At 44.9% G+C, this 13,744-nt stretch overlaps 1 protein-coding gene across 2 annotated transcripts in view; it reads right to left on the reverse strand.

Moving 5' to 3' along the window:
• Positions 1–1,779: 1,779 nt before the first annotated feature.
• The window catches only part of LOC149351515 (E3 ubiquitin-protein ligase MARCHF6), an 89,535-nt gene continuing 77,570 nt past the window's right edge, over positions 1,780–13,744 (reverse strand). For both annotated transcript variants that reach the window (XM_089580878.1, XM_089580877.1), the window contains one exon: positions 1,780–3,436. In XM_089580878.1, the coding sequence (XP_089437004.1) occupies positions 3,346–3,436 (91 nt within the window). In that variant the 3' untranslated portion in view covers positions 1,780–3,345. The remainder of the gene's footprint in view (positions 3,437–13,744) is intronic.

Genomic DNA, 13,744 nt, shown 5'->3' on the forward strand with positions numbered 1-13,744 from the left:
TGACGTCGATCAAGCACGCAGGCATATTGGAATACATGTGAGAGATTGCCCATCCAAAACTTGCTTGGCTGAGAATGCACAATGTAAAGTGATCAATAAACACGCCGAGCAGCTGGTTCGCGAGACAGTTGAGGGAGCCGAGATAGCAAAGCTTGGAGATGATTGTATCAGCAAACCATCTGTACTTTCAACTGGAGCTGTTGGATGTACGATGATTCTCATGGAAGTGATGATATGTGTGACAGAAGTCACGTGTCTGTGTCTCATTTTTTCGCAACAGTGTATAAAGCAATGCATGCCTTGAAATGAACTTGCTGAAAGTTAGCGCTCGTTGTGTGTTCTCGATCTACGAGTCTCGTCTGTGTTTTTGCGCTGTTACTTTAGAAAGTAGGTGGACAAAGTGCATGAAAGATTCACCAGACTCAATTATGGAGCAAAATATTCTGTCGATGCACAGGCTTCCTTTGATAGCGCTCTTAGAAAAGTCGAAAAAATTCTATCAAGCGCAAGTAACCTTGTCCTGGCACAATGCAGCGCTTGCAAGAGCGTCGCAGTGCAACTTCGCAACAAAGATATTGCAAATTTGTGTCAATGCAGAAATGAAGTGCTCCCAAACCAACCAAGCCCACTTTCTTTTTATCATACTCTTTATCAGAACAAAAAAGGGCAATATCATCAGCATAGACCAAGGTCTTAATTTTGCACTGTACGAGCGAGAAGCCAGGATTAGCAGTGTTCTTGGAGATACTCAGCTAAAGAGGCTTGAGATATATAACACTATTTACAAAAGCGATGTTGAACAGGTGATTTAAATAAAATATGTTTGGTAAGCTCTTGGTTGTTTGAGAGAGCCAGCGTTCCCACGAGGCCCTAGTTGGGTGGGTGATGGGTGGTTGAGGAAGTCTCGCATATTCTCATACCATGTGGCACAGAGTGAAAAGATACACGTAGGAGGTGTGGCAGGGGTTCTTACAGGCAAGTCAGTTTTGGTGCGACAAAAAGGTTTCTCTCTCTATACATAAGTGCCAATACAGAACAGCTTCCTTTCTCAATAGTGTGTGGTAGCGTAGAGGGCACATGAGGTGGTCGCAACTCTGAGTGGAAGAAATTCCAGACTGACACAAGCTTCAGGGGAGACCTATTACTTGCACAACGGGGTCTCCAAAACTACTAAGCTGGAGGTTTTTGTAGAGGCAAAATCTACCAGCTTTTCAACTTATGTACCTCATCAGACAGATTCTAATGTATGAATAGCCGATTCAGATAAAATTTCAGTTCACTTGATGCTGCAACTCTTGCCTTAAACTCTTACCTTTTTGCCGCGAACAATAAACTAAAGTGGGTAAAGTGAAAGCACCAATATAAACATATTTTCCCTATTTTACTTTATATAGCAATGTCACAGAGAGAAGTAAACCACATAACAGAGTTGATAGAACGCCATTTACATTCAGAATTATTTTTTTTTGGGTTCTGAACCCATTTAAACCGGTTCGATCCTGTCCAAACCCGTTTGAACCATAACAGAATGTCGATCAGGAGCCGAACCCGGAACAGAACTTGAACCCGAATCGAACCCTAAAAAATTCCAGTTCGATACCCTGGTTATGCCCACAGTGACCTGCATACTTTCGGAAAAGGGTGTACATCTATATACCAGTACACTAGACAATACTAACATTGTAAAGCATTTTAATATTATTAAATACTTGCAATTTGATTTCTAACTTCATGTAACTGCTCACATGAAAATAGCAAACATGCAGGAACCGTGAACAATGAGTGACGACAAAGTTTTATTTTAGAAAATAATTTCACATTTCAGCTTTTATTGACCTAAATATGCCGCCTGAACAACGTCACCACCTCTATGACTTTAGAACAACGAAAGAGATGTTTCTCCACACATGGGTAAACAAGCCCTTACCATTCAAGGTACAATGTTTTCAAGCCTGTCACAAGACATGAAGGTTTTCATAACCCAACTAAAACGTACACAACTTTCCTTTATACACCTTGAAGACAAGAGTGCAATTTTATGTCTGACCTCTGACACAAAATTTCACCAGTGTTTTCGCAACATAATATACACTGTGCACTTGTAACCACGATGCCTATGCAGCCTATACAAAGGAAACAGTACTGAACTTCCAACTGTGTAATTCTGAAACAGATCAAGAAACAGAATACAAATCTATTTCAAAATTAGCAATAAAACTGCAAGTCTCACTAACTCCTGAGCAAACAAGCTTTTAACCTGTACAAAATTCGCATTAGTACTTGGAATGTGTGTTCTACAACAAAAGGTACAGGGTGGCCACAAAGCCCTACACACAGGATATGCAGCTGTGTTCATCCCAAAGCAGGCCCCCATCCTTGTACCACGCTTATAGTGAAACTTTTAACACCAATGGGAAAAGGTAGCTACAACAGCCAAAAAGTGCAAACTTGACCCCACGCCAAAAATAAAAATTAAAAACACCCTGCAAGTGCCTTATCACACATCACTCAGAGATTACATGCAGTTCTTTTGAAGTATATGCCAGAGCTGCAAAATCGCCACACAGATTGCTTACGCATTTTACCAGGATGTTAAAAACTAAACACCCTCACACTGCCCCCGCGACAGTTGCAGGCAGCTGAGGAAAATAAAAGCAGCACCTCTTAACGTCTCCCACTGATTTCTGTCCTCATGGAGAACATACAGTAGCTTGAATGAAACTTCCAGCCCTCCTACAGACTCCACATCTGAGAAATGCTGCCACCTCATACTGCATCGTATCTGCCAGAACAATGCAAACAATGCACACATCATGCCAAACTCATTTTTCCTCACATCTACTGTACAATACCAATGTGGCAAGCACTTCTCCCAGCAATGTGGCCTGAACCAGCAGTGCTCAGAGGGTACTCACAGAGCTGGTACTTTCCGGGTTATTATCACGATTGGCAGTACAGCTGGCAACTCTACTCCTACCACTGTTGGTCATTTCGTTTGGACTCGGGTTGCTGATGTTTCGTCATATTCAGCAAGGCCAGCCATGTGCTGACCTTTTGCAGTAAAAAGACACTATAACCACAAACAGGCTGGGGCAAACCTTACATGCCTTCATGTTTGCTTGTCACTGCAGCTCGTCAAGCAACCTTCATTCACAGGTTTAGCCGGTGCTGTTGGCATAACCCTGACGACACTGACTATACAACGCGAGAAATGCAGTTCTGACAGACAGAGCAGCTTTTGATAGCGCCAAGAAGCCAGGATTCATACAGCTTGGGCAGGCCCGCACCATCACATCAGGCAAGTCCAGTTCGTGCGCCAATTATGTACACAAGGGCTGGCAGGTCCTAAGAGGAGGCTGTCAGCTGGGATGTGGTTGCAAAGCTCGATGCAGGCCTCCGGTGCTCATAGTTGACTAGCCGCCGACCCACGAGGTACCTGCACAGCCACATCCACACACTGAAGTCTCAGCCTGGCCAGACAGCAAGCTCTGCCACATGTCACATCTACATGTGGCAACAGAGAATATGTTTTTGTAGATGGGTGAATGATAAACACTTGTGGTGATGAACAGTGAATGTATGTGTATATACACAGTGTATGTAGGTGCATGTATGTGTACAGTCGCAGTGGCCGCCTGCATACTTTGCTGAACTGTGCTGGACACCCATGTGCAAGTGGAGTTACCTTTTTACTTTTTCTTTTTGTATGAGTTCTATGTGGATGTATAATTAGACTATACAGCTCTCCCCGTATCCTCGGTCTAATCTGTGTTTCACCTCTCTTATCTCCTCCCCTGTCTCTTTTATTTCCACCAGCCACAGCTCAGGTGCTTAAGGTAGCAAGTACTGCAGCTGCCACCCATCTTTTTCTTACTTTTTATTATTTTTATTCAACGACTACCACTACTACTACTACTACTACTACTACCACCACAAGCTACCACTTTAACCTCGTGCCCAAATCCTTTTCTATAACAACAGAATTTGTTAGCATACAAAATGCTGTTTGTTATATCAGTCAACAGAATCATAAAAAGTGGCAAATATTTTGCGATTAAAGACCAGCATTACAACTCATAACACCATACATGAAACGAAAACCATGCGACAAGTTAAATGGCATTTTTGCTTGCAAACGCAGGAAATGAATATGCTGAAGCTAAGCTGGATCATAATAACGGCACTTTAATCAAAATCGCATTCTCCAGACATGTCATCGCAGCCGTTGCATTCAGCACAGTATTGTGCATCTTTATCGTGAAGACTTAGAAACGCTGGCTCGTTAGTGGTGAAACTGCATACAGCTTGGGCATTGCTTTATCGTGAAGACTTAGAAACACTGGCTCATTAGTGGTGAAACTGCATACAGCTTGGGCATTGCGGTAAATTTTGTAGTGTAATAAGTTTTACAACGGTACTAGGGATTTAGCAAAATTATGAACCTACATATCGGGGAAGTCAAATCATCCAGGAACATATGAACCAGAAGAAAAACAGTGCAACTCTATGAGACATTTTACTGCTCATGATTTTGAGCATATGAGTCGGGAAATTGTATAAACAAAAAATATACCAACAAGGTCCTACTGGATTTAAGCTTTTGGTTAAGCGTGAGAGTCATGTGCAAGCTGGTGTGCGCAGACATGTGCATCATCCAGAATACTCTAAGTAACTCGTTGTCTTATGACGTCACCTTCCACCTGCACTCTACTTCTCTCCTCCCTTTCCCTTAGTGAAGAGTAGCAGGCAGGGGCCATATTTCCTCCAGTCAACCTTTCCGCCTCAAAGTTCTGTCTCCATTTTTTCAAGAGTAAAAAGAAACTGAGATCTGATAAAAGCCTTCCTTCAGTTGAAGCACTGGTGGCATGATACAAAAATACTGCTAGCATGGGTGCACCCAGTTCTTGCTCCTGTACAACATGTAAGCATTGTAGAAATGTTTGTTTCTCCTTTTCTGGTGCAAACACAAAGTACACTGAGAGAAGACCAGAAGCACCCAGGCATGGTACAGAGTGGTGAAGCTTCCATGTAGTGATAGCAGTTCTAGTTCACACAGAGGCTGAATGGAATGACACATTGCCAACTTGTTTACAACATGTATCTTAACGGGGGACATAGGTTTCAGAGGTGAAATTTTTAATTTTTTGGTGCAGAGGGGGCAAAATTTAGCATGCTTACTGGAAAGTGCACTAAATGAATACAAATTTTCACTCATATCTCTTCAGTAGTTTTTATATTGTGACGAAGACGAAGCTAGCAGTGGCGCGGTACGGAGCGCCTGCGCTAGGCCAGCGGCCATTAAATCATCTCATAGCCATGGTTCACCACGTCTCATTCTTCGGCTGGCCGCCGCGTAACATAGGGGTGCGTTTATTAGGCGTCCTCAAGAGACCGAACCGCCGTGCAGGATCTGGCAGCGTAGACGGGCGTAGCCAGCACCAAGAGAGCGGGGCAACTTCGTCGTCATCAGGTGCAGCGTAGTGTCGGCGCATAACTTCGTCGTCGTCAGGCGCAGCGCAGTGTCGGCGCATGGCGGTAGCGGAACCAGTCGCAGTTAGCACACTACAGTTTCCCCCCGGTGAAAAGGAGCCATCCTGGCGTCTTAACTCTTTCGCTACCGCGGAAAAATGCATAATTTGGAGTGTACTGAAATAAATTTTTTTTTCACAAGAACTAATACAGCCAGCACACATTGCAATGCATGAAATTGTAGCTTATTAGTTACACTTCTGAATGATACAAACAGAAGAGTTGTTTGTGCAAAAGTAAATGAACATTTATTTGTGAAATTCGCTAAAAACACAAAAAAAGTATATAGCAAAAACAAAAATTACCGGCTGCACTGAGCCCGAACTTGATTAGAGGAAAACTGGAATATACAAACTGTTGCACATGTTTATAGCTGTCATTATTCACAGTTTCAGCTATGAGAAAAATTTACTGCACTTTCCATGGCTTGTCAAGTCAGGGGTCATGACTGTGGTGCCACTGTGAAGAGCAATCAGGGGTGAAAATGTGAAGCAGAGGTAGACTGACAAGTGCTTCACATAAGGTTTTATCTTTGTTCCTCCCTTGTTCTCTGATAGCCGAGCTTGCAGTTTCTTCTTTTTTTCATTCCTTTCGGTTGGTGTTGAATGGATTCTATGGGAGGATTGGGGGCGTGGACTTCTTTTCCCTCATCATACCCGAAGATTTCTTGAATGAGCTGCTCCCTGAAAGCCAGCTGATAAAATTTGGCATTTTAGGCAAGCTCTAAAACATCAGGATGGATGAAATAAGTTTTATCGATGTGGTTCAAAAGCCAGGACACTTTCCAAGTCTTGCCAATAGAAGCTGCCGCCACAGAATTATCCGGGTCCGTCACGTGCAAAAAAAAAAAAAAACAAAAAAAGGGAAAAACCAATTTTGAGAAATGATTTTTGATGGCAGAGGGCCAGAATAGCTTATTCTGGTATTTCAGTAGAGATACAGTCGTGGCAGGTCAACAATTCCAATGTATATGATGATTCCAATGAACATCAGAATATCCAACATATTCATGTCTTCCCATGAGCCGTCACGCCGAATTTGCTGAAAATCTTCATCCATGCATACTTATTAGTGTTTCCGCACACGGTCTTCATCATTTCCGCCGTAAAGAGCATCAAAAAAAAGTCGAGAAGTCGAGCGAATCTCCGAGCGCCGCTCCGCAGCGATGTGCCGATATGGACACCTAGCTGTCGTCTTGGTTGAAAAACGCGACGCGACCTTGAGCATTTGGCAAACTGTCTTCGCCATACGTTATCAAGACCCTGAAGCACTAAAATAAACCACTGTCATCAATCACAAACCGTATGCACTGCAGAAAACACACAGCGAACGAAAACAGAACTTATATGCAAGTACGCGCTGACGTTCCAGGCTCCCGAGGCGAAGTCTCGCTGTCGAAACCGAAATCCGACGTTTGTACATTGTTGCCCGACTAATAACCTCTGCTTTCATCGCAAAAAACGAAACCGAAACCGGCCGACGTGCTCGGTGTCAGCTTTCGCTTTCGAGGAGCGCGCCGCGACGCGGATGCCATTTTCTCCGGCTGACGCTGCTGCGGCCATTCAAAGTTTTATTTTTCACGGCGCCCCCTCATGTCAAAACACTGAAACCAAGACTGCAATCGAAAGAGCAGTTGTTGTGCTCGCTAACTAGATGGCGTAGCATGTCCACGACGCTCCAAAATTAGCTTTTTTGCGCGGGCGATTTGAATCGATCATATGCGAACGATGGCCTATGGCGCGGTAGCGAAAGAGTTAAGGGGAAGGAAGAACAGAGGGGTCGTAGTGCGGCTTCAGTCGGTCGACGTGGACGGTTTCGCGGCCACGGCGACGCAAGTCCGCAGCGGGTGCAACAGGCTCAACAATATAATTGACCGGAGATGTTTGCTTGAGAACCCGGTAGGGACCATGATACCGATGCAGCAGTTTCCGCGAAAGTCCGGGAGTTGTGGGAGGCACCCAGAGCCACACAAGGGAGTCGGCAGGGTAGGAGGTAGAGGCCGCGGAAGTGTCGCGGTCATGTTTTTGCTGCCACTGGGTCTGCGTGGTAAACGAGCGAGCAAGCTGGCGGCATTCTTCGGCGTACCTGGCAGCGTCGGACAGTGGCGTGGACTCGGAAATGTCGGGTTGGTAGCGAAGAAGAGTATCCATTGTGCAGGGGGGCTCGCGGCCGTACAGAAGAAAGAAGGGAGAGAATCCAGCGGTGGTTTGTGTCACAGTGTTATATGCGTAGGTGACGAAGGGAAGAACTTGGTCCCAGTTGGAGTGGTTGGCGTCGACGTACATGGACAGCATGTCACTGAGGGTTCGGTTGAAACGCTCGGTCAGGCCGTTGGTCTGAGGGTGGTAAGACGAAGCGGTTCGATGGATAATGCGGCATTCCTTGAGGAGGGCCTCAAGAGCGTCAGACAGGAATACACGTCCACGGTCGCTGAGCAGTTCTTGAGGAGCACCATGGCGAAGAATCAGGTTCTTTAGAAGAAAGGAAGCCACGTCGCGGGCGGAGACAGATGGTAATGGAGACGTTTCAGCATAACGTGTGAGAGGATCCACGGCCACGATAATCCAGCGGTGACCAGCGGGAGTGGGAGGGAGGGGGCCATAGAGGTCTATGCCAACGCGGTCAAACGGGCGGGCAGGGCAGGGTATAAATTTTTATGTGCTTCCCTGCTATACCATACTTGCAGAAAGCCTGGCATGACAAAAAAACGGGGTAAGAGCCTACAATTCTTCTTTTTTAGTCAAAGGAATGGTTCATGCAGTGACATCTCCAACTATTTTTATCAGCCAGTTTCTGCTACACACAACATTACCGTATTTACTCGCATAATGATCGCACTTTTTTAAAAAAAAAATTGACGGAAATTTAGGTGTGCGATCATTACGCGAGGTAAATTTTTTACAAAAAATTTTTGAGCACCGAAAACGCAAACAAGTCACAGGCAGATAACCCTTATCACACGGGCGCGCTACCCGCAGTTACGCCGCTAAACACGGTTATCGTGAACCGATCTCCGCGATATCGGCTTACGTCGTTACCTACGGCGAAAAGCGCAAGAGCTGGCCCACTTCAAGAACGTACTTTCTTCGCACTAAATCACGTTCCAAGAGCAACGCATCAAAATAGGCAGTGTGTATAGTGCTGCGCAACGGCGCTTTTATGCGGCCTTCGATCTCATCCGATAGCGTGGCAACAGACAACAGCAACGCCCCGCAGCGCTCAAGCAACACATTTTACCGCCGTTACGCCGAAAAATGTCCGGTCTCTGCCGCATCGTTGATATAACTTAGGTGACACGTTCGCAACGCTCGGAGCACTGGATTACGCGCGCTTACCGCAATGATGCCGCCCGCGAGCGGGGCGGACGACGGCGCTCTGTACTCCCTAGTCGTCGCTAGGCCTACCTTGTTTCGCATCGAAGCCACAGTGGACGGCGCTTTTGAATTGACCAACGCTATAATGAATGTTCTACTTACGGTGCTGCCTTACTCACAACCTCATTGTTTCATATTAAAAGAAATATATACGATCGATTTCAGCGACGCCTTCGCAGCGGAGCTGGCATGCATGCAGATCGGGTCACTCGCGCTGCAACGGAGGCAGCTGCTACGCGGCTGCGAACATAAAACTAGCTTGTATCACAGTTATTACTCCTACCAGCAACTCGGTACAGGCCCGCGATCCTCAAGGAGGATTCATTTCTTACGTTCCCGTATCCCAGGGCTTATTATTTACGAGAACAATAAAGTTTAGCCGGATCACCCCGTCACTTCGTTCGTTGCACCGCAACCCAAAACGGTGGCGAGACTTGCGACAACGGCAAACCGTGATTCGAGATAACCGCAGTAAAGTTTGGTATCCGCTGTTAAGCATAACCGCATTTAGACTGCCCGTGTGACCGCAGGTGAACCAACAGGCGGCTGCCGCTGCAATGCTGACACAGCAAGATGGTAATCTGCACGTGCCATCTGTCAGACAGATAAGCAAGTACGATCATCGTCGGCAAGACTCGACATCGTCGACAAATTGCCGCGGCAAGTTCGGGGTGCGATCATTACGCGGGGAATAAAAAAAACTGAATTTTGCCAACAAAATTCGGGGGTGCGATCATTACGCGAGTGCGATCATTATGCGAGTAAATACGGTATATCCACGCTTGCATAATGCACTCATTACCGTCATGTCAAATTTCTGACAGAGTGAAAAAATGAGAAAGTAATTCAGAAACATAGGAACGTCACTACATAAAGAATTTATAATGGAGCACAATGCAACGAACTGCACGAAAATCCATGAAGCCACTGTCATGCTACGCTTTCTGCCAGTAGGGCAGTCAGGGCAAAAAACACTTTTGAGAAAACTGTCATTTTCACTACCTACAGTTACAAAAAAAAAAACATTTTTTAAAGTCACTTCTGGGCTGTTTCCAAAGAAAATCTTCCGAGATATAATTACAAAGACCGTCTAGATATGAAATCAGGTGGTTTCTAATATTAAATTTTTTTTTCGAGATTTTCGTGGTTCGAAAGCCGCGTCCCCCTTTAACCTCCAAAGCCAGCAATTTCCCAGCCGCAAGAAAAATATTCACTTTAAAGGGACCATGAAATGAGGTTAGAAAATTCGCACGAGTGATAAGGACCGCACTGCAAAATAAAATATCTTAAGCTAGGTTCATTAACGCTAAAGGTATTGGCAATTAAAATGATGCTCCTCCTCGCCCACCTCAACTCATACATTCCAACGCGCAAGAAAAAAAATTAAGAAAACAGGTTGAGACTGCACCCTGCCATGCCTCATCCCACCCACGCCACTTGGGCCCACCCAATGAAAAGGTTCGCCCAAATTCCCCACTCCATGTCAGAGGGGGAGGGGCAGCTAGAACATGCAGTGAGATGCCGCCCTATTCGGTTGCAAACAGAAATTTTTTAAAACTCTAACTTCCACGCAGAGCTTTTAAATTTGACTCGAATACTCATTAAGACCACCTCTAGAGATTTGTTGCATTAGAATACGACCATCATATCATTTAAGGGTCCTTTTATGTATGCACTAACGGATAATGCCACATGCTTGGCTGCTAATTTTTGGATAGTAGTTTTCATGACAGATGATACTGTTTACCCATGAGTTTTGAAAATATATACACTGTAATCCACTTGTAATGATACCAGATATAACAACATACCGCTAGTAACGATCAACTTCTTCAGATTTATTAATTCTCCCATTACCCCCATATAAAGATAAACCATATATAACAATAAAATGATCAGCAAAATAACGGACGCAACGATAGGATTCTGGCCGCGTAGAAAGTATTTAGCATGAAAATTTGTCTAAAAGTTTGATAAAGAATAAAATACTTTGAAGCGAATGATGTGAAAACTCCGCAAACGAAGGGGCACAGCAAAATCTGCGAGGGGCGTTGCGTACAGCTTGGGAACCAAGTGCTACCATCGTCACGATTGCTGGAGGGTGGAGGGAAAAGCTTGCTTGACCACCACCGCCCAACACTTTCTCACAAAAACGTAGTTTCTGCAATTTCCACCATTTATGCACTCGTGAACCAGGTAAAAACGGCAGCAACTAACCGCAAGGAGATATCTCTGAACCCCCCACCCCCACTCTTAGTCTTTGCCAGGACAGAGCTGACAGTTCGAATTATCCCAACTTCCGAATTAATGAGGGTCGAATTAACGAACTTTTACTGTACCATATTTACTCAGACGTAATGCGATTATGAATGTAATGCAAGGACTGACTTGGCGGGCAAAGCAGGAAAAAAAAAAGCATACAAATGTAACACGAGGAACGAGGCTGCAGTGTACTGAAATTAGGCAGAAGTTTATGAATAGAAGGTGCCTCAAAAAATTGCTTTTCCCTGCCTCGACTTCAGAAGGTGTGGTCACCCTTCGAGCCTTAAAGGTGCAGTGAAGAGGAATCTGAACTCGTCTTCTACACATTCTACAATCTACACATTCCGAGCATTCTTAGAAACTTCGACTTATTGTCCTGTGTGGTCGATTTCCCTAATTAAATCGGATTAACGTCCGACTCCCACCTTTTTTTTTTAGTTCTCCCCGTACAGTGGGCAGAGTCGACCAACGCGTGGAGTGCCTTTCAGCCAGCTCCGTGGAGGCTTTGCTTTCGCTTTATTTTGTTTTTTTAGGTTTCCGTGAATAAATAGTTTCATTCGCAGATAATATAGCCGCAAAACAAGCCTGCAGAAATAAAAATACGCACGGAATATTTGCTTTCGCGTATTACTACGTATTACTCCGCCGATGGCATAGCGGCAAGCCTCCACGGAGCTGGCTGAAAGGCACTCCATGCGTTGGGTCAACTCCGCCCACCGTACGGGGAGAATTAAAAAAAAAAAAAGGCAGGAGCCGGACATTAATCCGATTTAATTAGGGAAATCAGCCACACAGGGCAATAAGTCGAAGTTTCTAAGAATGCTCGGAACGTGTAGATTGAGTTCCCGCGGCAGAAAGACGAGTTTAGATTCCTCTTCACTGCACCTTTAACACAGTATGGCAGTTGTTAGCACCGCTACCTTGGAAAGTTTTCATGTGCCCCCCCATCTTTATCAAAAGCCATTCGTGAATAACACTGATACCAAGATAAGTATACTGTCCCAACGTACCATCACTGCATCGACTATGCGCTTTAAAAGCCTTGTCGTGAAAACAAAACTTCTCGCAGTCGCTCAACCATGAGGAAAGTCATGCCTCCCGAGTGTCGGTGACTGTTCTCAGCAGCATTTAAACAAATCACCACTTTAGGTATGGAGCTGTTGAAATAGCAGCACACGAGTTTGATGCCGCCAAAAAGTGCATGAGATGTCACTACCAAAGAAACCAGTGACAGTATCTTTCCGCATGAAATAGCAATGCCAAGCGTTCCGTGGACCCGAAGTGGATCAATGCCCTCACTGTCAATGCGTGCGACATCGGTGGCGCACATTAACATTAACAGAACAAACTGAAGGCATTAATGTTTCATGTGTTAAATCGCATTTCTCTTGGGACGAAGAACTGAATATGCATTCAGTGTACAAGCGCTGTCTCCGGTGACTAGCTTTTTTAAATGCTCCGCAGATGCTCCGATATGTGATGCACTATGCCGATCACCTTAACTGAATGTTGGCCACATTCCAACTTCCTGTTTTCCTTTTTATTTCCCAAAGTTGAAAGCCGACCTATACGACACATCAACCAATAAGAAAGTAATAAGGTACAGTTTGCCTTTGTCTCTATATTAATTAATTATAACGCAAGGTGTAACCTGTTCTAGTTCTGGCAGAAAAAAAAAAAGAACCTTGTTACACTAGGGTTATATAAATATAGTACAGTAAAACATCGATAATTCAAGCTTGGTTAATTTAAATTATAGATAACTCAAAGAATTTCTGAGGACCCATGATTTCTAAAGCAAATCTGACCAAATAATTCAAAGCGGTAGCCTGCACACGCCCGGTTAATTCAGAGACCTGGCGCACTATGCAGGAATACCCAATCTTGATTTCATCACAAACAAGTCAAGCGACAGCCCCTCGAAGCCATGAAGCAGCTCTGCAGAGCAATGCCGATGCCTGATATGCGAAGCACCCCGGACCCAGTACTCCCAGCACACAAATCAATCTATGGTACGGGTTGTGGACCATCGAAATGTGCACCTGAGCTTGTCCCGCGAAGCAACCATTTATGTTCCGTGCCCAAAACTGGTTGGCTGTTGGCATGCTGGCCTGCACCATTTCTCTGAGTGGTGTGCCGTGGATAAAGGCATCTTTGATTACGTCAAGCACCATCGCGTATAAGTCAACCTTTCTTCACAGAAACAACCATTCAAAATCAGGGTCGCGGAGTCTACCTATATGGGGGATGTAAGGTAGTTTGTATGTACGATAGATAGCATGCACTCCGTGCTGTTGACCGTTCCCGACAGGATGCATGGGGCTCCAGGCGTCAAAAAAAAGTAGTTAATTTGTATGCACATTGGTACCACTAAAGAAAATTCAAATTGCGCGCCATTTACACGGCTTGTTTGCACTGGCGGTCCCTTCCTTGAATGAGCAGTACACAGCACGAGAACAAACTTCCAATAATCTCCAAGGAGTTCATTGCGCTGGAATCCGAAACTACAGGACCATTTGCTGCTTGATTTGCCGCTAGTCATCCAGGCCACACATGAGCATGGAAGGCAGGGTGGTGCA

This window comes from Amblyomma mixtum, chromosome 3 (genome assembly GCF_055824585.1).
Source record: "Amblyomma mixtum isolate Tamu chromosome 3, ASM5582458v1, whole genome shotgun sequence".
In the NCBI taxonomy this organism is placed as follows: Eukaryota; Metazoa; Arthropoda; class Arachnida; order Ixodida; family Ixodidae; genus Amblyomma; species Amblyomma mixtum.